Genomic DNA, 26,685 nt, shown 5'->3' with positions numbered 1-26,685 from the left:
CAGCCATGATTGAATGGTAGAGCAGACTCAATGGGCTGAATGGCCTAATTTCTGCTCCTATGTCTAATGGTCTTACATGGCGCTTCCAAATTAAAGTATGGTAAAGCTGTTAAGCAGAAAAGGAAACAATCAAGCTGCCCATGTTATCCTTTGGGTATTTTTCATCAAACTGTTCAAAGTTGTTATAACACACTGAAGACAACAAATGCTGGAGATCACAGCGAGTCAGGCAGTAACCATGGAGTCAGAGCAAGCTAACATCTCGAATCAAAACATTAGCTTGCTCTCTCTTCATGGATGCTGCCTGTCCCGCTGTGATCTCCAGCATTTGTTGTTTTCAGTACAGATTCCAGGAACTGCAGTAATTTGTTCCTACATTTTGTTATAATACACCTTTGGAGTAGATGGGACTTCAACCCGGGTCTCCCATTTCAGTGATAGGGATGCTACCGCTGTATCACAAGAGCTTTCATATTCTCCTTTATGTTCAGTCACCTCGCTGCTAACCAGTTTCCCTTTTCATGTCCATTCCACTTGAGGATGCGGTTGCTATGACTGAGGCCTTTGCTTTCTCAGAATTAAAACTTGACAGTTTTTACCCAATTAACCATTCTCCTCAATATGTAGAATTTGTATAAGCAATAAGATAATATCATTCAAAACCACCAGTTTCTATTGACATGTCAATTCCAACATTCCACTAGAGGCCTTTAAACATCAAAAAAGCATCTCTCTTCCATCCACACAGTCCACTGACATAATATGAACAATACAGGCCACCAGAAAAGTTTCTACAGTGCGTTAGCAGCTCAACCTAATACTGTGTCGTGGAAATCTCTTAGTTTCAGTAGCTGCTGGAAGCAGACTCTATTGTACTATTATCTCGATAGCTGAGACACCAGGAAACATGATGAACAAACTGCAAGTTCATTTGGGATCTTATATCTACTCTCTCTCTCTCCTTCTTTTATACCAATGCAGTCATTAAATTTGACCATGGAAGACATGGATGACTTCCATTTGCCCTTCTATTGGCAAGCCTTGCTCTGCTTTGCGTGCAATCTAATTTCTGTGGATGTTAAAGGCATTTGGTTGAACCTAATGAGACAGTTTTAAAAGGGAACTGCTAAACTTTTTTTTAATTGAGACATGTTGGTTCAACTAGCAACTAAAATGTTTCCTAAATTGAAGAATTAGTGTACAAGGATACCAAGTGTAGACTTAATGAGATCCCCAGGAAAACCAGCAATCCCATAAGTGGTTGGAACAGGTAAAATGGCAACAAGACCCAAAGGTGTGCAGATTAAGCCATGCTACCTTGCCCATAGTGTCCAGGGGTGTGGAGGCTAGGCGGGTTAGCCATGGGAACTGCAGGGTTACAGGGAAACAATGGCGGGGTGGGACTGGGCAGGATGCTGTTTCGGAGGTTGTTGAGGACTCGATGGGCTGAATGACCTGCTTCCACACTGTAGAAATTTTAAGACTTGATGAAGACTCTCACTGTGGATTTCAAACTGTTCCACTCGCAGCGAGACTGGCACACGAGGGTGGGGAAGGTTGGCTCAGGGACGGTGGGGCTGTGAACTCAGGAGCTCCTTAAACTGTTCCAGAAAATAACCACTCTGGTGGTTCATCACCAGCCTCTACTCTCACACAAGGATCTCGGGGTTTATTCCATCAGCGTGTAGTGCCCATCTCATGAGAGCTTACCAGTTTTAAACTTATCCTTTTAAATGGACATTTGAGGGCCAGAAAATATATAGCTCATGATGAAGTGATTCTGAGATAGAAAATATTCCCGTCCACTTCACGGAGAAGTAAAGAGACAAAAACTGTCATCCAGTGAAGGGAGAATAGATATTAGATGGGCTGATGGCCCTGATGGAGGGTAAAGCAAGAATGCCAATGGTGGGTAGCAAAGTGAGAGGCCTTGTGCACAATTGGATGAGGGTCAAGCTGCAGAAGGCTATACCTTGGCAGAGGTAGAAGGTACAAACACAATGATGAGAATTTGAAATCTGAAGCTTTAGCAGGCTGGAAGCAAGTGTAGAATATTGGATGAGCAGGACTTGATGCAAGTTATGACAGGAGCAACTAAACTTTAGCTAAACTGTGGTTTACATATCTACATAGCACAGCGAGGACAGGGAAATCAGATGGTACCAGAGCTAGAATGTCCATACCATCGACTCCAGCTGTAGCAGAGCCATTTCAGAATACCGTGAAAAGGAGAGGAAAAGCCCAGAATATAGACTCAAGTGGCCTAGGGTTTTGTCTTATTGTATGAATCAGCACCAGCAAGGGTATCATCTGTAAATGTACCTGTGCACTGTCTGAAAATCTCAACTAGACAGACATAAATACCATGAATTTTGTCTCATCTTCCCTTCTCTACATGTTAAGTGCAAGACCTTCCTTTCAATTGCTGTAGCAATGAGTGTGCTGTCACGCCTCGTGGGGGAATGAAGTCCTGCTATTCCCAGAGTTGTCACAAATGTTAAAGATGTTATTAACCTACACAGCTTTCCCCAAGTTACCTCTCTTTTAGATGCAAGCTGACAGAAAGCATGGACCAGGTTTCTGTACTTAACAAGAATTATGATTTATTATTTATGTAATCTATAAATGAACAGATTCTAGCTATAGGTGAGCATCAATGACTGCTAAAAGTCTAACACTGTATAAATCCCCCTCTACATACAGACACAAAAAAGTTTGCTGTTACGAATGGAGGGCAAAACTGGGAAGGTAGTTCAATGGGCACTGTCGACAGGAATTGCTGAAATGATTGTTTTGCTTGTCCAGCTCCACAATCTTTCTTCTCCAAGTATCTCCTCTGGATTACAGGAGGTACAGAGCTCCTGGTTCACAACTTGCAAAGTCTCTGAGCTACTGGTTAAAAGTGACATCTTGCAGGGAAATAAACAAAGCTTTCTACAGGCTGTGGGTGTTTTTCATGACAGAGAAAGGGACACCACAGAGGCGTACAGCATGGAAATAGATCCTTCGGTCCAACTCATTCGTGCCAACCAAGTTTCCCAAATTAAACTAGCCCCACTTGACTGTCTTTGGCCCATATCCTCCTAAACCTTTCCGATTCACGTACCTATGCAAATGTTTTTTAAATGTTGTAACTCTACCCACATCTCCCACTGTCTCTGGCAGTTCCATTCCACATATAAACCGCCCTCTGTGTGAAAAAGTTACTGCTCAGGTCCCTTTTAAATCTTTCTCCTTTTACCTTAAAAATATGCCTCCTAGTTCTGAATTTCCCCATCCTAAGGAAAAGACCTTTGGTATTCATCTTATGTATGTCCCTCATGATTTTATACACCACTATAAGATCACCCTCTCAACTCCAATGAAAAAAGTCCCGGTCTATCCAGCCTCTCCTTATAACTCAAACCCTCCATTCTCAGCAACATCCTGGTAAATCTTGTCTGAACCATCTTCAAGTTAATAATCTCCTTCCTATAGCAGGGTGACCAGAACAGTGTTTGTTAGCATTATTGATGGCACCTCCATCACCAGGCTGATGATTGAGAGTAGACTGATGGATACCATTCCAAATCAGAGGTCCAAACGTTTCTGGCTATATCCTTTTTATCCACAAGCTATTCAAGGACTGGGGAGCCAATCATATAGCTGTTGGCAGGCAGAAGGCCTTTGTTATTGACTACTGGCCAGCACTCCATACACTAATCAGCTAGTTGTCTTCAGCCGAATCTCATTTTGTACACACTCCCTGCTGCCAGTTCACTTGCAACTGAACTTTCCTTCACCAACTGAACAGTGTAAACAGTGCTTGCTCTGAGTGCTTGATAGCCTGCCTTCAAAAAGTGCAGCATTCCCTTCAGCAATCTTTGATTTTAAAGCATTTCCTTACCCAAAATACACAAATAAAAAGACATGATCTTTACTTTGTGAAAATTCCTGCCTGCTGTGTGCAAGCTCTCACAAAGCAGCCTATTGTGCAGGCAGGAGTACTCAGGAGCCATTCACAGCTTTAACTGGGAAGGCTGTGCACTTTATGTAAGGCGGGATCTCTCAAACCTTCCACATCTAGCAAAAAAAACTTCTCTTATCGGAAAGATGTTGTGAAATTTGAAAGGGTTCAGAAAAGATTTACAAGGATGTTGCCAGGGTTGGAGGATTTGAACTATAGGGAGAGACTGAACAGACTGGGGCTGTTTTCCCTGGAGTGTTGGAGGCTGAGGGGTGACCTTATAGAGGTTCACAAAATTATGAGGGGCATGGATAGGATAAATAGACAAAGTCTGTTCCCTGGAATGTGTGAGTCCAGAACTAGACGGCATAGGTTTAGGGTGAGAGGGGAAAGATATAAAAGAGACCTAAGGGGCAACTTTTTCACGCAGAGGGTGGTATGTGTATGGAATGAGTTGCCAGAGTAAGTGGTGGAGGCTGGTATAATTACAACATTTAAAAGGTATTTGGATGGGTATATGAATAGGAAGGGTTTGGAGGGATACGGGCCGGTTCCTGGCAGGTGGGACTAGATTGGGTTGGGATATCTGGTCGGCATGGACAGGTTGGACCGAAGGGTCTGTTTCAATGCTGTACATCTCGATAACTCTATGACTCTAAGGCAAGAAACCATTCAGAGCCATTGGTGAATCAAATCTACATTATGAGTTCAAATGTTTTCCACAAGTATACAAAGGTCGCGTATCAATATAGCACCATTCATAACCTTAAGATGTCCCAAAGTGCTTTGCACCAACAAAATACTGTCACCCCTCTATTGTAAGGTCATTGAGTCAAAGTCCTGGAATTCCTGGCTACACTGTAGGGATACTAATCATCACCATTCCTCATGGAACAAGAAAACAGCCCATCAACACTTTCTCCAAGATTATTAGATAAAGACCACAAATGATGGCCTTTCCAGAAACACTCGCATCCCATAAAAGAATGTCTGGAAGCCTATTTGTGCACAAGCAGAAACATGAACAATGAGTAAATAATCTGTTTCTGTGATGTTGATTAAGGAATAAATGTTGCCCAGGGCTGAGAGAGAGAAGACCCATCAGAAGAAGTCAAATCAGACTTGACAGGTTAACTCAGTACTTCTCCCCATAGATGCTGCCAGACCTGCTGAGTTTCTCCAGCATTCTCTGTGTTTTTTATTGGTTTAGCATCTGCAGTAATTTGCTTTGGTTAGGACAGCTCTCCTGTTCTGTGAAATAATGCCAAGCCAGTAACCTGAGTGGAGCTACTTCCAGACTGATGGTGAGAGATTACTGTGAGGTGAGGGCTGGATAAATGAGGTTGAGGTGCATTGGAGGGATAGTCTCAACTGAAGGGCAGTACAGAGCCGAGAGGCTAAATGATCTCCTCCCCTTCCTAATTTTTCTGTGGAAATCCTCGAAAGTAAAACTTGGTGCATTCACAATCCTGACAGACCATGTTCTCACTCAAATAATGGGTCACCTGGAAAAGCTGGCTGAGGGCCACTGGCATCTGCAAACTGTGCCAGTCAGGACAGGCAATAACTGAGCTGTCCTTTCACTAAAACAATTTGAGCACTCTATTGACGTGAGCTCATAGATAAACCAGTTCCTCCTGCTATGACTTTGTTCAAGTGAATTCAGCTGCCAACACAGCAACCTTTGTGTATTATGAACAACAAAAGGGAACCAACCTGTTTCAGGTAAAGGTCATTTTCTGCTCTTTTGCTTTCCAGCTTATTTTGGTAAGAAAATGCTTTCAATTTTTATTCAAACAATTGAAGCAATCATCTCAGTTTTCCTTTTCTCTTACCCAATATTTTGCCGTGTGGTACTACTTTTATTTCGATCAGTATGTAAAATAAAGATCACTGCAAGAATCCCCTCACAGATAAAGGGTCTGGAAACTTAAGCAGCGTGTGAATTTGAGTACAGCAGCTGAAAGCAAGAAGAAATTATACGCTTTCGTTAATTGGGCTTGTGCTTTTCAGCCTTTTGAACATGAGATTGTCACAGGAACAAACCCCACCTGATGTATCTAGTGTTTTCATAGATTTAGCTGCTATTTTGGTATTAACTTTGTAAAATTTGCTAACTATCAGAAAAACTACCGTGAAAATACTCAGAAGGTGCTGCATTCTAACCACTTTCCTGTATTTTGCCTCAAAATGTATGGACAATATGTGAAGATCTCCAGAAGAAAATAGGGACTTTTGAAATCTGAATGTACGAAAAGATTCCATATACAAATCGCAAAGCAAATGAAGCTCTCTTGAAACTGCCAGAATAAAAATGACTCTTAAGAAGTGACATCCTGAAAAGAGAACATCAGTATTTCGAGACATTTACTCCAAGCTGAAAGGCTACAGAGATCTTTTCGAGAGGGTAAAGTAAAGGGGCCAGAGAAACAGAGTCTGCTCAGGTACAGTCAGATGTCAGAGTGGTTGCAGAGGAGCTGTAGTGGGTGTGTGAGAATGACCACACAGATGAACATGACATAGCAGGCGAATAGATCTCCTGGGAGAAATAGCTAAACACAGCAATAGCAGCTATAAATGACAGTCACGCCTAAGGCTTGACTGACTAATTTATTTATTGGAGTGTCTTTTCCATCACAGAAGCCCTGCTGTCCTCACTGAAGAGCATCCATTCATAAATGGAGATTACTACTGTCCACATCTATCAAGGTGCTCACATTTACAGAGGAGTGGGAATTGATTGCGTGAAATTATGGACTTCTAGTGTTATTAAGTTAATGGCTGTAAAGTTAGATGGGAGTGTAGCTGATAGAATTCCAGCAATACAGAAGTGACTTCAAACCACAGGTTTGTTCAATAAATGGCTTTGCATTAGAACTAAAACACTATGACATGGAATAACCACTCCAAAACTTCACATTCCCTGAGACTCTCGGAATAAGTGGCTTGGATGGAGGAAATGTGTCATCACTGTCTATTCAATTTAATGAATTGTCTGGTCGGATGAAAAAGTCACACTTTTGGATTTCTTTGAGATTTGAGGAAGCGACTGCTCTTGTATTGGCTACATGTTGCTTCACCCTGAGTGTACTTCTTTGTGTGAGGTGGTATCTGGAGTTTCAGGGAGACAAAAGGCCCTCTGTATATCAGCAGAAAACACTCTGATTGATGCAAACAGAGCAGGACCTCATTAATACCAGCACTAACTTACAAGGCCACCAATACGAATTATTGCAAAACTGAACTTGAGCTTTGATCTTTACTAGACAGATATAAATTATCTTTCTGAAGATGCTTAATAACTTTGTTCAATAATCAGTTGATTGTACTTTTGTCTCCCGTGTCATAAGGTTGTGGGTTCATACTTCTCCTAGAGATTTGCACTTAGAGTCATAAGGTCATAAAGAGATACAGTATAGAAACAGACCCTTCAGTCAGACACATCCATGCTGACCAGATATCCTAAACTAATCTAGTCCCATTTGCCAGCACTTGGCCCATATTCCTCTAAACCCTTCCTATTCTTGTTCCCAACCAGATGCCTTTTAAATGTTGTAATTGTACCAGCCTCTACCATTTCCTCTGGAATTTGTCAGCGTTGCACAGACCAATTCACTATAACAATTTAGTTGCTCCTCAGTGTGCTCTCCATCCTCAAAACTTGTATCCAGGGATCCAAAGTTGGCTTGCAAACAGGAGGCAAATGATAACGGAGGGTTGTTTCCGTGATTGAAAGCTTGTGATCAGTGATGTACCACTGTCATCAGTGCTGGGACCCTTGCTATTTGTTATGTATATTAACAACATGGATGAGAATGTGTGGTATAATTAATAAGTTTGCAGATGACATGAAAATTAGTGTATTGTTGATAGGAGGATGGGCTCGGGTTCATTTGATCAGCTGGCAAATTGGAAAGAGCTGTGGCATATGGAATTTAATTTGATAAGTGTGAGGTGATGCATTTTGGGAACTCTTAACAGGGCAAGGATTTACGTAAAGAATTTACAAGTCCCTAGATCCTTGAAGGTGTCAGTGGATAGACCAGTGAAGAAGGCATACAGGATACTTGCCTTCATTAGTTGGGGCGGAGAATGTAGGAGCAGGAAAGCCTTGTTGCAACTTTATGGAGCATCAGTTAGACTGTAGATGGAATACTGTGTAGTTCTGGTTACCACACTATTAGAAGAATGTGATTGCACTGGAGGAGAATGAAGACGAGATTCATCAGTATGTTGCCTGGGAATAGAAAGTCTCATTATCAGGGGAGAATGGATACACTGGAATTGTTTTCCTTGAAACAGAGGAGAATAAAGGAGAGGGACAAGGGCTCTGATTGAGGTATACAAAATTATGAGAGGCATAGACAGGATAGGTCGTAAGAATGTTTTTCTCCAGGCTGAAGTGTCTTAGAAACACACTTCTTGAGGCAGGTACTCTTGCAAAGTTTAAGAAGTATCTGGACGAGCAATTAAAATGTCAGGTCGTAATAGGCTATGGACCAAGTGCAGGGTGGAATTGGTATCTGTTGGTTGGCACAGACATGGTGACATGAAGAACTTGTTTCTGCACTGTGTGGTTCTATAACTCATTGATTGGCGAACAAGCTAGAGGAGCTACATGGACTGTTCTTGCACATTATGGCATAGTTGTTAATAAGGGGTTATATTTGCACTATATGAATGAATCATACTCTGCATTATATTGCCAAGGCACTTGTGGTCATGGGGTTGATGGTATAATGCTAAAACTAATGATCTAGTAATCTGGGGGATGGGGTGGACTCAAATCCCATCATGGCATCCATTGGAATTTAAATTCAATTAGTTGATTAAGGCACATAAGGGCAGGACTTATACACTTAATGATAGGGTCCTGGGGAGTGCTGCTGAACAGAGAGGACTTGGAGTTCAAGTTCATTGTTCCTTGAAGAAGTCACAGGTAGACAGGGCAGTGAAGAAGGCACTTGGTATGCTTGCCTTTATTGGTTAGTGCATTGGAATTGGGATGTCATGTTGTGGCTGTACAGGATATTGGTTAGGCCATTTTTGGAATACTACATTCAGTTCTGGACTCCCTGCTATCGGAAAGGTGTTGTTAAACTTTAAAGGGTGCAAAAAAGAATTGCAAGGACTTTGCTGGGGCTGAAGGGTTTGCGTTAAGGGAAGAGGCTGCATGAGCTATTTTCTTTTGAGCATCAGAGTTTGAGGGATGATCTTCTCGAAATTTACAAAATCATGAGGAGTATGGATAAGGTGAATAACTAAGGTTTTTTTTCCCTGGATAGGGAAGTCCAAAACTAGAGAACATAGAACAGTACAGCATAGCATAGGCCCTTCGGCCCTCGATGTTGTACCAACCTTTTACCCTACTCTAAAATCAGACTAACCTACATACCCTTCATTGTTCCAACTTCCATGTGCCTATCCAAGAGTCACTTAAATGTCCCTAATGTATCTAACTCTACCACCACTGCTGGCAGTGCATTCCATGCACTCACCACTCTCTGTGTAAAGAACCTACCTCTGACATCGCCCCTAAACCTTCCTCTAATCACCTAGTTTAAGGTGAGAGGGGAAAGATGTAAAAAGGTCTAAAGGGACAATTTTTTCAAACAGAAGGGTGGTGCATGTATGTATGGAATGAGCTACCGGAGCAGGTGGTGGAGATTGGTATAATTATAATATTTGAAAGGCATCTGGATGGGTACATGAACAGAAAAGGTTTAGAGGGATGTGGGGCAAAAAAGGACTAGATCAATTTAGGATATCCGGTCACCATGGACGAGTTGGACTAAAGGGTTTGTTTCTGTGCTGTACAAGTCTATGACACTGAGTCTGGAACAAAATGCTTGTCTAATGATGACCATAAACTACTGACTTGCCATAAAAATCAATCTGCTTTGCTAGTGTCATTCAACGGAATGATTTGCCATCCTTACTTGTCTGGTCTACATGATGCCAGATCCACAGCAATGTGGTCGACTTTTCATTACTCTCTGAAATGGTGTAGCAAGCCACTCAATTCTATCAAACTTACTACAGAAAAAAATCACTGCAGATGTACCTATAGCAGTTCATATTGGCAGAGCACAACCACATTCTGAAGAGCAAAATGAATGGACAAGAAATGCTGGTCCAGCCTGCACTGCTCATAGCCCAAGAAGAAATGTAACCATAATTGAAGGGTCTGTACTGCACTGTAATGTTCTGTGTTCTATATCACATTGTGAAAAATTAAGCAATACTTTAATGTATTGGGTAATTTTTAAAATATTAATAATCTCTTAGGTGAAATCATGTTGAATGATATTTTGGCAGTGTTATGAAAGAACTAGAGAACTAGTTTTTACACAGTCTTCAGACTGACTGTGTGGAGTTTGCACGTTCTCCCCGTGTCTGCGTGGGTTTCCTCAGGGTGCTCCGGTTTCCTCCCACAGTCCAAAGATGTGCAGGTTAGGTGAATTGGCCATGCTAAATTGCCCGTAGTGTTAGGTAAGGGGTAAATGTAGGGGTATGGGTGGGTTGTGCTTCGGCGGGTCAGTGTGCACTGTAATGTAATCTAATCTAAAAAAAATCTAATAAAATTACTGTAAGCAGTTGAAACAGTGTCTCTGGAGAGAATATGTACTAAAAATGATATCAAATCCTCTGAAGCAAAGCAAAACATTTATCATTTTAGGAAATACTGACATCCAAAGTTAATGGCAGTAAAAAATATCCTATTTCAACATACATTCACAGCATTGTTAGTAATACCTTCTCCTTGCATTTTCTTTTGCATATGCGCATGTCAATGGGATTGAGAGTGCTGTTTACTTTGGACTTATTTTAGATGAGGGCTCTTTAACCTACTAGGGCATATAATACCTGAAATTCAGAGGTGCTTGGAATCATTAGAAAATTAAATATTTCCATCTGCTAATGTTATGTCAAACACATAAATATATTTGTGGTGAATAATAATTCTTCTGAATGATGCCATTAAATGTAATCATTGTCTTCTTTTGACTGAATATGGTATGAAATGAAAGTTTGAAGACAATAAGGCAACATCATAATGAATAATGATTTGTTGAATTAAAATGCGTTACTCTTTGATATAAAGCCAATAATGATGAATACTAAATGTTTGGTTCAGTTAACACTTTGAAATCCTTTGATGTTTTCTGAACAAGCTACCTAAATTACTCTCAAAACTCAGAATATTAGAACTTCTCGACTATTATTAAACTTCTGTAATAAATTGCCCATTTCTAAAATTGCTATTGTAAGATTTTTAAAGACTTAAGTAACCTTTTCACATTTTCATAGGAACTGTGAAGCAAAATCTAGATCAATTTGGCATCTTTTCCTTGTAAAAGTTGAAAAAAATTATTTTTAAAATCGACAACTGCTAAATATTTTTATCCACTGGTAGGACAAACTAATGCCAGTGGCTATATTTATGAATTTTCAAATTTACCTCTCTATTTGAAATATGTGGATTTGTTTAAATCTTGTTATCAAGATATGTCAAAATACTTCTTATATTAAATTACTTTGAGTTGTAGTTACTGTTGTTATGGAAGAAAACATGTCAGGCGTTAATGTCAGATTATATCATAAGCAACCAACAGAAATGTAACAGACCATAATTTGTAGAAGTGAGGCACTGAATAACATCTGCCACTAAATAAAGGCAAAGTACTGTGGATATTAGACATCTGAAACAAAAACAAAATTGCTGTTAAAAGTGCCAGTCTGGCGTCATTTGTGGAGAGAGAGAAAAAAAAGTTAAAACCTACAAGTTTTTGTTCCAGTTCCAAAACTTTCACTCGGTTTCTCGCCCGACAGATACATTAGACCCGAGTTTTTCCAACATTTTCCAAGCTTGACGTCTACTGCTGGTTAGCTATGTCCTTATACTTTGAGGATTTAACTTTTTTGCAAGACATATTCAGGAATTGTGAGCTTGTAATGTCACAATGAAAGAGATTGCACATCGGCAACCTGAGTAGACAGGGAAAACAACTGCATATGTCTTTCTGTGTAATTAACACTTAACCATGTTATCAAAAAAGTACTCAGACTGAAATGGACAGGAATCTGTGATAGATTTAGTTTATATCGACCTTGCAAATATGATAATCTCATACCAGTGTTTCAGTGGAGAACCAGAAAACAAGATTTGTTTTTCTAAATGTGAAGAGAACCACTGAGACAGTAACCTCTGAATTTTGAGTTTAACTGTGCATCTGCCCCTCGTCTGAAGTTTCTGCATTTGTTTGCCTCACAACTACTTTGACAACAAATGGAGGTTTATTTAGTTAATCTAGATCATCGAGTTTTCTTTCTGTACCTGAGCCACATTTAAATAATTACAATGTCTCTACCTCTTTGAGGGCTCATGGCACAGTGACGAAGGGCCTATGCCTGAAACATCGATTCTCCTGTTCCTCGGATGCTGCCTGACCAGCTGTGCTTTTCCAGCACCATACTCTTTGACACAATGGTAGTGATCCAGCCTTTGAACCAGGAGACCCAGGTTCAAGTCCCACCTGCTCCAGAAGCATGTAAGAACATTTCTGAGCAGGTTTGTATAGAGAATATCACTGTTCGTGTCTCTGTGAGGGCTCTTGTGCGATGGTAGTGTGCCTATATCTGAGTCAGAAGGCCCAGGTTCAAGCCCCAGATATGTGTAATAATATCTCTGAACAGTTCTAAGGAAGGGTCACTGGCCGGAAATGTTAACTCTCATTTCTCTTCACAGATGCTTCCAGACCTACTAAGCTTTTCCAGCAATTTGTTTTTGATTTACAGCATCTGCAGTTATTCCATTATACTTAACGTCTCTGAAAAAGCTGATATAGAAAATGCCTACAAATATTGAACTCAAGGATTAACTGTTAGAAAATTCAACAGTAGTGTAATTAACAGAAGCATTCCAGTAATAGAACCACTATACAACCATACTCAATGTTGTCAAACCACTGCAATTAACTGACTGTCTCTGCTAAATTATTAAATAGTTGTACAGTTATACAGCATTTACACTCAAGGTACAAATTTATATTTAAGATTTAGTTCTGTATAGTTGAATAATTTGATACATTAGTATGAATCCTCGAGGAATATAGGGCTGTCACTAAAGTTTAAACAGTACTTAGTAGTTTCCTACCCAATAAGGACAGGTCACTGACACCAACATCATTGTTTCCAGATAATTAAAAAACAACAAATGAAAATATTCATTGAAGCAGTGATCAAGAAATGGAACAGACTTCTGCATCAATTAGTTCAATTCCGGGGTTTCAAAAAGTATATAGATCTAATATAAGAAGTTTTCTAAATGTTAGACTTATTGTAGAGAGAAAAGAAACGGGATATTAGAAGAGCAGACTATATGGGCCACTTGTTTTCTCTTCCTTAAATACATTACTATCCTACTATGTGGGAGGTATAGCTTAGTGTAACTGTCACTAGACTCGTAATCCAGATCCCCAGCCTAATGTTCTAGGATATGTGTTTGAATCCCACCATGATAGATGGTGAAATTTGAATTAAATAAAAGTCTGGAATAAAAACCTAACTTAATAGCTACTGTTAAAACAAATCTCACAACACCAGGTTATAGTCCAACAGGTTTATTTGGAGGCACTAACCTTTGAAGCTCTGCTTCTTCATGAGGTGATTGTGAAGCAGGATCATAGGACACATTCATAGCAAAGATTACAGTCTCATGTAGCTGAAATCATACATTGAACATTTAAGTCTTTCATCTTTTAGAATGGGTTTGTTAGTTTCAGTTCTTTAATATGTAGATCCCAGAACTTCTTTTAAATCACATTCTCAAGATAGCTTAAGGTTTTATAACAAAAGGTGCGATCTCAGCTCAGACAATGCATTAAAGGCGTGAGGTTAAAGTCTATCTGTATCCTAATTTTGAATCAGACTGGTTCTATTTGTAAAATGGAATTTATAAGATAGGTTATGCATTTTTTGAGCAAAATAGAATGCACATGCAAATATAAATTCACCCCATAAACTGGAGTGCATGCATGCATGAGGGAGAGAGTATGTGTGTGAGAGAGCATTTGAGAGAATTGTTACAATGTCGGTCTTTTTACAAGGTTACTATGCCCTTGAGTTTTTTCTGAAAATGTGTTGCTGGGACTCACTAGGTGCCTGGGTCTCCAACAGTCGTTTGATTGCCAGAGATATAAATGGTTCCCTTCCTGTTTCCCATCCGCTTACATTAGTTCTTGGACTTTAGGATTTTATAAAGAACATCACACACTGTAGGGAATCTAAACAATTCTGATCTCAACATGGACACAGATGTGGCTCAACTCAAACTTGTTTAAAATAATCCTGCTAATTAACAAAATACTCCTAATGTTCTGGTACAAAACCTTAAACCTGGTCTGAATGTGACAACACCTAAATTGTTTCCTCAGATCTAAAGCACTCCACTTTTTAATGTTGGCTCCCACCTAAAAGAATGCAATGTTAAACTTATTTGAGGGAGAAAAAACCTTTAATGAGAAACCACAGACAAAACTTCATATTTCTGCCCTGAACCTAATGTAATTCAGACCTAAATCTGTTTCCATCATGAATCTGGACATGGCATCCATTTTATTGTGAGCCCCTCCAGATCATCCAGCCATATTGACAATACAGTTGAAATCACCAGTCAGAATGACTGGCCTGGATGTAACCTGCAGCAGTGGGAACTACTGAAAGACCATCAGACATGCACTCTTATCACTGGGGCGTACATACAAACCAGTCTTGGGGAGCATTTCTGTATATTATTTCTGCTACAAGGACACACTTACCCACCACCTCCTTAACTTTGGAGATGAAGTTATTTCCTTGCAGCAGAATATTCAGGCCAGAGGAACAACAATCATTACCCCCCAACCAAACTGATGGCCTGCGGGCCACAGGACCATTTTCTGAGCTGCTGAGGTACAGTATCTTGCACTCCTGCAGAAATAAGTCTGCTTTGATGTTGGTCAGGTAAGCTAGCGTGGAGAGATTATGTATATTTATTAGAAAACTCTAACAAACAGTCGGCACTAGCACAATGAGCTAAATGTCTTCTAAACTCCACCACTGAGATTTTATGTCTGGACTGATTTGAAACCATAAGAAAACCAGTGATCTGTGGTAGGTAATTTGTTTAACAAGCCACCACCGTTTTCGTAGGTCATTAACAAGAATGAACATGACCGTTTAATTAAATAAGGTTTCCCAAGTAATGTGATTAATTGTGCAATTATGTTCCAGAATTTTTTCCATGCATAGTTATGGAAATCAGTGATTATAATTCCATGTTAATGATTGTCAGAAACTTGAAGCTAGTAATGTTTCCATCTATGTGCAAAAACATTAGTTTATAACATACTTTTGACATAGAGGTTGGTAGTTTTATCTGGGCTCCACCAGACAATAGTTCTATTACCTATTTCTGGTCCTAATTCTGGTGTAAATGATTCTTTGCTTTTCTTTATTATTATTTAATTGTATTTGAATATTGTTCAGTTCAGCAGGTCTATTAAAAAGCTACAGCTTTTTCATCAATCTTTCAACTTTTCATTAGCTACAATAATAATTTAAAATTTGAATCAGATGATTATCATTTAAAATACATTCTACATGAGTTTCGACTCTGATCATCTTGTTATCCAAGCAAGGATGAATGTATAATTTTAATAACTACTGCTTATTGTTACAAATGTGGTAACTGCTGCAACAGAGATTTAGGCATTTTGTTTTTGTTTCTCTCCCAGATTAAGCTACGCAATCCAACTTATGTTTTGGAGAGAGCCAGATCAAGATTTCTGGATAAAAATGAAGAAGATACGTAACCGTTGATTCCTCTCTTCCACAAGTCCAAGATAGCAAAATTCAAATGACGTAAATGACTGTCTTTTTCAGAATGGCATATATAATCAATCTCACATACACAAACTCTAAATTTGCCTTTGGTACAATACTCAACTACACTTACTTGTACACTATGCATATGCAAGTTTGCCAAGACTTTCTGCAACAAATCCAAAGAAAACCTTTCTACAAAGCATACATTCTGTTGCAAAGAATAATCTGCTGTATTTAAATTGAATAATCTGATGGATATACACATTCATCTATTACTAGGTAAATAGAGATGCTTTCAATATTCTCCACTGGATAAACATCTGATACTGTTGCCCACATCATCAAATGGCAACTTGATTCTAATCTGCTCTTTTTCTACTTGTCTTATTCCCATCTTTAAGACTTTTCACATTTCCATTCTTCCTTGAACTACTTAAACTTTGTGCGTTATGCTTCTTATTGCCTTATGCCAATAGCACTGCTATTTAAGCACCGTATACAGTACAATACAGCATAGGAGGAGGCCATTAGCACACCAAGCTTGCACAGATTCCTAGTCCTTATTTAGACCGCTGTTTATTGCCCATATGTGGTTTATATCCCTCTGTTTGCCTCCCATTCATATGTTTGGCAACGCTTATCTTGTGTCTTGATAAATGTTCCTGCTTGCACCACCTCCATTGTCAGTGTTTCCATCCTCTGTGTGAATAAACTTTCCCCATCTCACCTTGAATCTGTGCTCTCTTGCAGTTGACCTTTTCACCTTGGGAATAAGCTTCTGACGATCCACCCTATCTATATCTCAAATTTGTAAACCTCGATCAGTTTGCCCTCTTGGCCTCCACCTTTCCAGTGCAAATTTATCCAACCTCTCCTTGTGAATAAAATCAGACCAGAAAATATCCTGGTAAACCTTCTCTACACTTTCTCCGAAGTATCCACGTCCTTCGGGTAGTATAGCAACCAAAACCACGTGCAATATTCCAAATGTGGCGTAAAAAGCTGTAACATAACTTGCCAACTTTTATATTTGATGCCCTGACTGATGAAGGCAAGCATTCAGTCTGCTGCCTTGACCATCTTATCCATTTAAGTTGCCACTTTCAGATATTGTGGACATTTCCACATAGATCCCTCTGTATGTCAATGCTCCTAAGGGTTCTGCCATTTATTGTATATTTCCCACTTGAATTTGATTCTCCAAAAAATGCATCATCTTGTATTTGTCTGGATTAAACTCCCTTTGCTAGTTCTCTGCCCAAATCTATAATCTACCTGCATTCTGATGTATTCTTTGACACTCCTCCGCGCTATCTGCAACCCTACCAATTTTGGTGTCATCCACAAACTTACTCAGACTACCTATGTTTTCCTCCAGATCATTTACATATATATATATATTGCACACAAAGGTCCCATAGGTCTGAAAAGTATTTTTTTTTACCAGCTTGTTTTTGTTGACTTTCTAGTTAAAGTTTGTTAATCCATAATAATATGTTTCAGTTTTGAAGAAATTGTTCATTCCCAACATCTGACTCATCGAAAGATTTGGTGGCTGCAGTCTTTTTGCTTTAAGATTTCCAGCTTTTGTTCAAGCCAGTGTATTGTGTTTCCATTTTTTTTTCAACAAGTAACTGTTTTTCAGCATTGTGGTTGATCAGAAACTAAAACTTGCAACAGGAGAAACTGTGGTTTGTTTTAATTGCTAAATTTTATAAAAATGAAACATAGGAGGGGAAAATAATAACCTCCTGCTTTGCTTGCTATCCAGTGATTCTATCTGAAAGTGAATCAACAGAAAACAAAAATGTTCTTTATCCATTAAGTTACCATAGTAAAGTAGCATAATGATGCTAACGTATCTAAGCTCATTTGTAAACAATGGACGCTTGAGAGAGTAAACCATTCTCAAATGGGTTACTTGGTGGGATGAATGTTTTAATTTTAAAAAAACTACCAGTTTATTGAATAACTTACCACATTATAATAAATCTAACTTCAACTTCTGAAAATCCAGAATGACTGCATTAACTGAAAGGAAAATGAAAGCTGGGAAGATCTGAGATCGTCAGATAGTCATTGGCAAGTTTCATTTTCTATGGTCTTAACACTTCCAGGCTCTTAAAGTCACAATAATGGAAAATGTGAACTAGCCAATTTAATGACTACAGCAGCAAAAATTCTGTATTAAGTGGTTAATTGTGTAAGGTGCTTGCTGAAAGCTCAACGTTCCTGAAGTTTAGTTTCCTGTTCATTTTGGAAAGGCAAATAAGGGCAGGGTTTATAGACTTAATGGTAAAGTCCTGGGAGACCTTGAAGTTCAGGTTCATAGTTCTGAGAAAGTGGAGTTGCAGGTAGACAGGATAGCGAAGATGGCACTTGGTATGCTTGCCTTTATTGGTCGGTGCATTAAGTATAAGAGTTGGGAGGTTATGTTGCAGCTGTACAGGCCATTGGCTTGGCCACTCTTGGAATACGGTGTTCAATTCTGGTCTCCCTGCTATGGGAAAGATGTTGTTAAACTGGAAATGGTGCAGAAAAGAATTACAGTAATGTTACTGGGGCTAGAGGGTTTGAGCTAAAGAGAGATGCTGAATGGGCTAGGGCTTCTTTCCCTCAAATGTAGGAGTTTGAGGGTGACCTTATAGAAGTTCATAAAATCATGAGGAGCATGGATAGAGTAACTAAGGTCTTTTTCCCCAGGACAGAGGAGTCCAGAACTAGAAGGGACAGATATAAAAAACACCAATGGGGCAACGTTTTCACGCAGAGTATGTGTGTGTGGAATGAGCTGCCAGAGGAAGTGGTGGAGGCTGGTACAATTACAACATTTAAAAGGCATCTCATTTGAATAGGAAGGGTTTGGACAGATATGGGCCAAGAGCTGGCAAATGGGACTAGATTTATTTGGGATATCTGGTCAGCATGAACCGAAGGGTCTGTTTCCATTGCTGTTTAAAGTTTAAAAGCAACCACTCCGGGTGCTCCGGTTTCCTCCCCCAGTCCAAAAGATGTGCAGGGTCAGGTGAATTGGCCATACTGAATTGCCCATAGTGTTAGGTAAGGGGTAAATGTAGGGGTATGGGTGGGTTTCGCTTCGGCGGGTCGGTGTGGACTTGTTGGGCCAAAGGGCCTGTTTCCACACTGTAATCTAATCTAATCTAAAATCTAATCACTTTAACCATTAATTAAAACACAGTTGTCAAACTTTATATTAGATATAATATTCCAATTTGTTATAGTTGTAGGTTTTGCATTTATATTAATCTTCAAATTCAGATCATGAAGATAGATTTCACACCCTTTAAAAGATCCTACACAAATTGAAAACAGTTTTAGAGTTAGAATTGATTCTGACCCTCCAAAGAGTAATCCACCCAGACCCAATCCCCTACTCTATTATCCTATGTTCACCCCTAACTAATGCACCTAACCTATACATCCCTGAACATTAAGGGCAATATAGAATGGCGAATTCACCTAATCTGCACATCTTTGGATTGTGAGAGGAAACCAGAGTACCCAGAGGAAATCCATGCAGACATGGGGAGAATGTGCAAACTCTCTTCCTCAGTTCAGGGACACACTTTTGCTGTTTCAAGTCTGTATACTGGTAGCAACTACAATGGGCTGCCAGCCCCATTCTCAAGAAAATTGTATCCATTTGGCAGAGGCTTGGCTTTGGTTTGAGGTTTTGCTGTGGGCTGACCTAAAGTCCTTCTGTTCAGGATATGTTTTGCGTGAGGCTATGCCTTCACTCAAGTGGTGTTCCCCAAGCTCAGTCCGCCTGGCGAGGGTGTTCACTTCTGTTAAAATACCATGTAGCTCATCAGCTCCACTTGCTGCAGTTTCTAAATATCAAAGCCAGTTGTCATGCCTGTTTGAAGTCTAGATGTGTTTCAGCCCATAGCCGTTTTTGCATTATGGGATTAATGATGTGACATACCAGATATTCTCTCAGCATCTCACTTAAAGTTATACCAAAAATCACATGCCTCTGCCAGCCATCTTAACTGAAATCAAAAATAACGTCATGATGCCAGGACTCAAAAACAACGGTTGTGAGCAAATCTCTTCAAAAGGTCACGTTTTTCTCTTGTTGCCACTGAAATAACTCCACGAAGGATGGTATCCTGTCACTACTTTTTATTTGTCAGAAACCTTTATTCCTTCTTATGTTGAAGCATTTCTGGAATAATTATCTAATGATGGGATGGCTTATTGGGTTAAACATTTTATTTGGCAATGCTAGAAATTATCAATCCTTTCAGAATATTGAAGAATTTGGGTTATTCAGTTACAAGCAGCCACCAGAAATGGAAAAGTTGTTGTATATTTCAAAAAACCTAACAGTGACATATTTTGTGAAATAGGAATAGTTAGACTAACATTTTGCAGTAAAATCAAACAGTGATAGACAAGCCATTGTCACTGAGAAACATAAGGGAGAAAAGAGGAATTTGTTGATGGAGTGACAGGATGGGTACATAAATATACAAACATTGAGTTGTTGAGCCAAGTGACCTGTTGGTGTTGCAGGTCCTGTAAGATTTATGTAACATGAATAAGTAGCAAATGTAAAAAAGGCTGAGATATAAAATATTTTGGGAATAAATAACAAAATTAGTGGGTGTTATAACACTTCCTATCAGAGAATTCTGTTTAGTTCAACTTTGTAGGTGGATACATTTTTGGCTTCATTTCTGTACTGTATACCCAGGCCATAAATCCAGAGTGTGCTATTCAATAAAAATTTCTACAAGTTGCAAAATATATAAACTTTAGTGCCAAACACTACTGATCTGAATCAGGTGCTAAACCAAGTGTTTATATGAATTTAAATATCTGCAATGTCAATTTTAATTAAGAAAAGCTTTACAGGAAGCAATGTCATGTAGGCAGGAAGTACATGGCATCTGTTTTAAGTGAACTATGCTTTGAAATCTAAAACTGACTGTGAAAACTGTGTTCCGGTTACATTTCTATGCTTGTTTTATAAATCAATTTTTAAAGGAGGTATGTTTTTGCTCTTATAGATTGCAAGACCGAAAACTAATAGAAGAATAAAAGGTACAGATGAAAGGCAACTTAGTTACATTCAATGTCATATTTAAATGTTTAAGCAACTCCAACTTTATAATGAGGTTATTTTCCTTCATTAAACAGGCCTGAATTTGGAACATTTGAACAATACTTAATATGTTTTTCAAATATTCAGTAGCATGCTGCACTATATCCACATTTCAGGCTGGGTCAGATAATTGATGTTTGATATTTTTGGTTGCTTTGTAATGGAGTCTTAAATTCTCAAAATGCACTTTATCCATGTTAGTACTGGCTAATTTTCTGAAGATTTTTGTGACTCTCAACTACACAATATTGGAGGGTAATAAAGTTAATCTTTGTACCAAAATACTGTTTCTGCTACAAAAGGAAGAGGGTGTGGAAGATACCAGTCAAGTTGTGACATGCATATGCAGACAAATTACATTGGAATTAAAAACCAATTGTTGAAAGTACTCCACTGGTCAAGCAGAATCCACACAAAGAAGAAAAATAGAGGTCTGGTTTCAAACTGGCCATTTGTTAGAAGTAGAAGTTTTAAGCAAGTACACAGGCACAGAAATGGAGTGGGTAAGATGGTGGAAGCAAGCAGAAGGATCTCAGTGTTGATACAAGCCAAAAGGATATTGTAAAGGAGCATAGGAGAGAAATAAAAAAAGGTAATCTTGAAGAGGTATAAATAGGCAGAGCAAAAAGTAATCAGTAGCCACTATCTGATGTTGTGATTTGAAATTGCTGAGGCTAATATTTATGTTGGGCTTCATTAGAAAAATATAGGAGGCAGAGTTCACCAGGAGGGAATAAATATGACAAGACAATTGGAATTTCAATTTCAGAATTTCAACATTCACAATACATTACTTTAAGTTCATCTTGACATTGATCTGTGAAATAGTTTTTCTCTTTCCCCTTCCTGCCTTTTTGGTAGCTTGGTCAAACATCAAAACTTGGTATTGTATTGACCTCTATTTAGGAGTATGAAGTAGTTTCTGATGCACATTTGACAGCAGTGGTATGACTCAAGTTGTCACCCAGTCTGACTCAAGTGTTGAAAATAGGTGGCGTGAGAGTACTTTTGAGTACTTCTAAGTAACCACGTGAAGTTTGAACTCTGTACAATTCCTAAAAGATCACCTTTGTTACTGCATGGAAGTGAGGCATGGTGAGCAGTGTAATTCAGGTCTGATTTTTAAAAAAAACCCATTATGGACAGAACTCACATGCCACTGCATTGAACATAACGAGTTCTTTCCTAAAAACGAATCACCATGCTTTGGCTTGCTGCCAGAGACACACAATGCATCAACTATTTTCCCCAACTGAAATGAGTATAAATCTGAATTCAAAACTTGTAAATACTCTGATTTTAGATATGAATGTGCACGAGAAATTATACAAAGTGACTACTTACCCAAGGTGATGTGCAAATGATTCCAGCTTTTGAGTATAGACATTTAAACTTACAAAATAGCCAGAAGCCGATTGACCACGATACTCCAAAATGTTTGTAATATCCTGTTCTTGGGAGCCCAATTACATTTCAAATAGTTCCTCAAAACTGGTGTCATATCTAGAGACTACTAGTAGTTTCTTGATGAGAAAACTCATTGGCAGCTAAATGACTCTGCCCAACATTTTTTAAAACACAAACAGAAAGCAGTGTTAAATTTATTACTTCGGGTAGTTTTGGTACAAAACATTCCAATCATTCCAGGGATTGTATTGTTTTTTTCAGCCCACAATCTGCAAACAAGATATCATCCTCTGATGAATGTGTATTGTGGATATCCCAATACAATTTGAGACAGTTCAGAGATTTTCAGTAGTAGGCATGTGGGATTTCAGTTGGGCTGTTTTTCTTACAACAGAATAGGTTAACAAAGATTAGTGGAGGTGTTCAAAATTATGAAGTTTGGTACAAATAGACGGGCTAATTATTACAGGAAGGTTAGGAAGAGTACACAGATTCATAACTGACAAAAGCTAGGACCAGAGGAAAATACTTTAAATAAATAAAGGCAGCAAATGAATCTGCATAATCTGAAATCATGGTGGAAACAAATTCAATGTTAACTTTCAAAAGGAATTGCAAATGTACTTAAAAGGGAAGGTTTTCAGGTTATGGAGAAAAAAAAAGACAGAATGAATAACTTTTTCAAATACGCAACAGTACAATGGATTGGGAGACCTTCTTCAGTACCATTTGATTGAAAAAAAAGGTGCAGAAATAACAAGCACAATTAATAGCTTGGATGATAACATGAGAAGAAATCAACCAATGAGGGACAAACAACATTCATTCAAGAGGCACTCAGTTAGGCAAGACAACAATTTTACTAATCAACTCGAATGAAAAGTCCTATCACAAAAGCACTCACAACTAATTAGACAGTTAACAGCTAACTCTTAGATACTGTCTAAGCACCACTAGTATACAACCTTTAATTTCAATGAAATAGTGGAGAAGTAAAACCATGGATTAAGACAGTTACCCTATTAAGACACTCAATCCTGTGTAGAACACAATCTCTTTAATGAAGAAAACTTAAACAATCCAATTAAATTCTGTACAAATCCAAAAGTAAATACATGCACTTTGCCATTTTATGGCACCAATTTAATTTGAATTTAAAACTGGAGCAAAAATATCTGTACTGGTCATTGTCCCAAAATATCCAAAAGCATTGAGTATTAATAGATAGTTATTGTTCTTTTTGTACTTCAGTTCAATCACTCCATGCACTGAGTGCTGTAAACTGTATTATACAAAAGTTATTTCCCCGTAGTTTACAATCAGTCAGTCAGTCTTATCCAAAATGAGAACTAGTAGGGTGCAGTGTGCGTCTCTCCTCGGTCCAGCTGATCCTGCAGTTGTGCAAGTACATCCAGTTCTCTTTCAACTCTCTCTGTTTTGTGGCTTACTAGTGATCGATAGAAGTGAACTGCAAATATAATAAAAATTATTCCAAATGGTACCATAATAGTTGTGGATGTAATAGCTGCAGCTTGTCCAGATGTTATTGATGCGTTATTTTGTTCGTTTTTAACCACAGGATGATTTAATGGAAGAAATTTAACCCAACAGAGTAGCACAACCTCTGCAAGAAAAAGCAAGGTGCCAATGACTGTGGAGAAAGCCCATGCAAGTTCAATATGCCTGTGCATACGCTCATGAGGCGACTCATGAACAGAATTGAGATTGTGAACGTTGCTTACAGCCTCTATGTGTGGGAGAATACAAGTACTTATCATGAGAGCAAACAGGTGTACTGCAACTAGCACAGTAGTGCAGGCACTAAAGGCTATCAGGAGACCTTGTGGATATATATCACGATTTGTCTCAAGTTGCACCTCCACCATGGCTACCTAAAAAACAAAAAGAAAAATTGTTTCTAGAATTTACAAAACATTGTTGAGTTAATGCTTCATCTTTCACACCTAATGCATCTCACCCCCACACTATCCTTCATTCTTGCTTCGGTTGTTCATTTCTCACAACATGCAAAACATTTCTCTCCCTTTTCTGGGGTACTATTTACAATCCAAAACGGAATATTTTCTTTCCTCACCAAGTAACAGCACTAAGCACTATAAGCGACTATAATACCCTGTTCAAGATCTGTTCCTAAATTAATTTTTTTTAAAAAGAGAAGAATGTGCAGTGGCAGCAGTTTGCAATTCTATGCGACAATTACATTTTAGCTGAAATGTCAATTCTGATATCAATGTTTCTTTCCCCAACATTTAAAAATGTAAACTGTCAACAGGGATCAGAATTAAAAGCCATGGTTAAGTTTTCCCCTTAGAGAGAGAGAATATGCTAAATTAATTTTTACATCTCTATTGTAGCCCTCAGCAAACTCAGCCTAGACCATAATTTGAACACAGCTGAACTTTACAAATATTTTGATTTTGTAAGATCATTTTTCTTTAAAAAGAATTCCACAAAATGACAAACTGTACTCTTGTATAAATACAGGAAAAGATGTGGGTCAAGTGAGCCCCAGCTTGTTCGGTGCTGTCCACTTAGATGTTAGTACATCTACATCTTTGTTCCTTTTATCCAATTGTGTTCCTGGTTCTTAATATCCTTACGAAGAGAGTAATGACTCCGTCACTAAAACAGATTGGATTATTTTATTATATATGGGACTTGTTAGTGCATAGTTTTCTGCTGCATTTCTCCACATTAAAAACAGAGACTACATTAAATTTTCTTCATTAGAACTTCAAGCATATCATAGTCAAAGCAGCGAAAGATGCTGTCAAAATGTAAATAGCTTCTCTTTGCAAGCTTTCTGTTGACATTGTTCCAATGTCTATAGTTTGTCTTAAACCAAACCATTTCCTGACTAGTGAAGGAAATTGCTGCAGATATAACCACTAAGATACAGCTGAAGGCACATCATGACTGCAACTCTAACATTAAACCAGTGAGAAACACAGTTAAAGTGCAAATCAAACAAACCTTCCAGTCAGTCAATGTAAAACTATTGAACCAATGATCTAAACATTTTTTTTTAGGTCAAATTGATTGTTCTTGTAGAATGATCAAGTTTTAAATACAGTTGGTAGAAATTTGAGTCAATAGATGTGAAGCTGGAAGAGCACAGCACATCAGACAGTGGCAGGGGAGCAGGAAAGTCAATCTTTCAAGCTCAAACAGGAGTATATTTTAGTTTTTATTAGTGCTTAAAATAAATGACCTTATTTCAATTGATTTGCTTACAGTATCAATCCATCTTAGGCTTCTCACTACTAAAAAGGTCAGAGAAAGCAAACAATGATCTGTATTGAGGTAGATGGTCTTTGTCACCACTTTAATGTGCTTAAATTGTAAACAGAAGTTAATTGTGAAACAAAGAACTGCTTTAGAATATATGTCACTAGAAGGTTAATGGCTACCTATATATCTCGTGAAAGACGAGTGAATCAAAAAAAAGTCCAAGGTTATCAGTGTCAGATTAATGAGGCACTTTAGAACAACAAATGGAATATTTTACTTTAGTGGCTGTAAAACTCAGATTTTAAACTGAAACATTAATATCATTTTTGCTGAGGGCTTGTTTTAAAACAGAGTGATGGGTTGGTTATGGAGAGGGGGCACAAAGAAGCGAGGGAAGAGTGATATTCCTTTCTTATTCTTATGCAAAAAAAACTGAAACACCCAAATAAATTGTAACTTCAGAACAACACCCAAAATCTTACAGCATAAAAAAGGAAAAAAGTGGACATTGAAACAGGAGGGACACATGTTGCTCGTGACTCGTGGACATAAATGCAAGAACCAGGGAATAGATAATTTGAGAGAGAAAGGAGGAGTGAATTGCAGAGAGCATGGCATTTAGTGCAAGAATAATGAGCTGGAAGGGATGATAAATCTAAAATATAAAAATGTAAGTTGGGTGCAGGGACCAGTGCTTGAATGAAATTTCGAGGTAGAATGGAGCACGTCACTGAGTCAAAATCTTGGAACACTTAAATGTATTGGGCTATAGCAGAAGAAGAAGATTGTTCACCATCACATCAAAAGCAATTAAGGGTGGACAACAAATCCAACGTTCATGTTCCAAGAAGAAATTAAAAAGTACTTAAATGGTTTGGGCTTGCAGATGGACGTCGAACAATTCTTCCGTCGCCTCCGCCTCCGAGCTTACTTTCACAATCAGGACTCCCGCCCACCTTCCGAGGTGCCCTTCGCCCACCTCCAACACACTGCATCCACCTGGACACCCCGCGCTGGCCTCGACCTCTTCATTTCCAACTGCCGCCAGGACATTAACCGCCTCAACCTGTCTACCCCCCTC

General features: G+C 38.7%; 2 protein-coding genes across 4 annotated transcripts in view; one reads left to right on the top strand and one right to left on the bottom strand.

Annotated features, from left to right (window-relative positions):
- morn3 (MORN repeat containing 3) overlaps positions 1-20,939 on the top strand; it is a 92,874-nt gene extending 71,935 nt beyond the window's left edge. The window contains exons 6-7 of one of the 3 annotated variants that reach the window (XR_006315387.1): positions 12,328-12,498; positions 15,724-15,845. Coding sequence is in view for 2 of the 3 variants with exons in the window: in XM_043715743.1 (XP_043571678.1) it covers positions 15,724-15,801 (78 nt within the window). In the remaining variant the exon portion in view is untranslated. Of the gene's footprint in view, positions 1-12,327; positions 12,499-15,723; positions 17,497-20,850 lie in introns of those variants that run through there. The other 2 variants (XM_043715743.1, XM_043715742.1) reach the window with 2 other exon arrangements.
- A 2,450-nt stretch (positions 20,940-23,389) lies between these two features.
- Positions 23,390-26,685, bottom strand: part of LOC122562678 (calcium release-activated calcium channel protein 1-like) — a 13,099-nt gene continuing 9,803 nt past the window's right edge. Inside the window, exon 2 of the mRNA XM_043715744.1 lies at positions 23,390-24,244. Within this exon, the coding sequence (XP_043571679.1) occupies positions 23,702-24,244 (543 nt within the window). The 3' untranslated portion in view covers positions 23,390-23,701. The remainder of the gene's footprint in view (positions 24,245-26,685) is intronic.

Source organism: Chiloscyllium plagiosum, chromosome 25, assembly GCF_004010195.1.
Source record: "Chiloscyllium plagiosum isolate BGI_BamShark_2017 chromosome 25, ASM401019v2, whole genome shotgun sequence".
In the NCBI taxonomy this organism is placed as follows: Eukaryota; Metazoa; Chordata; class Chondrichthyes; order Orectolobiformes; family Hemiscylliidae; genus Chiloscyllium; species Chiloscyllium plagiosum.
This window is presented reverse-complemented; position numbering and strand designations above follow the sequence as displayed.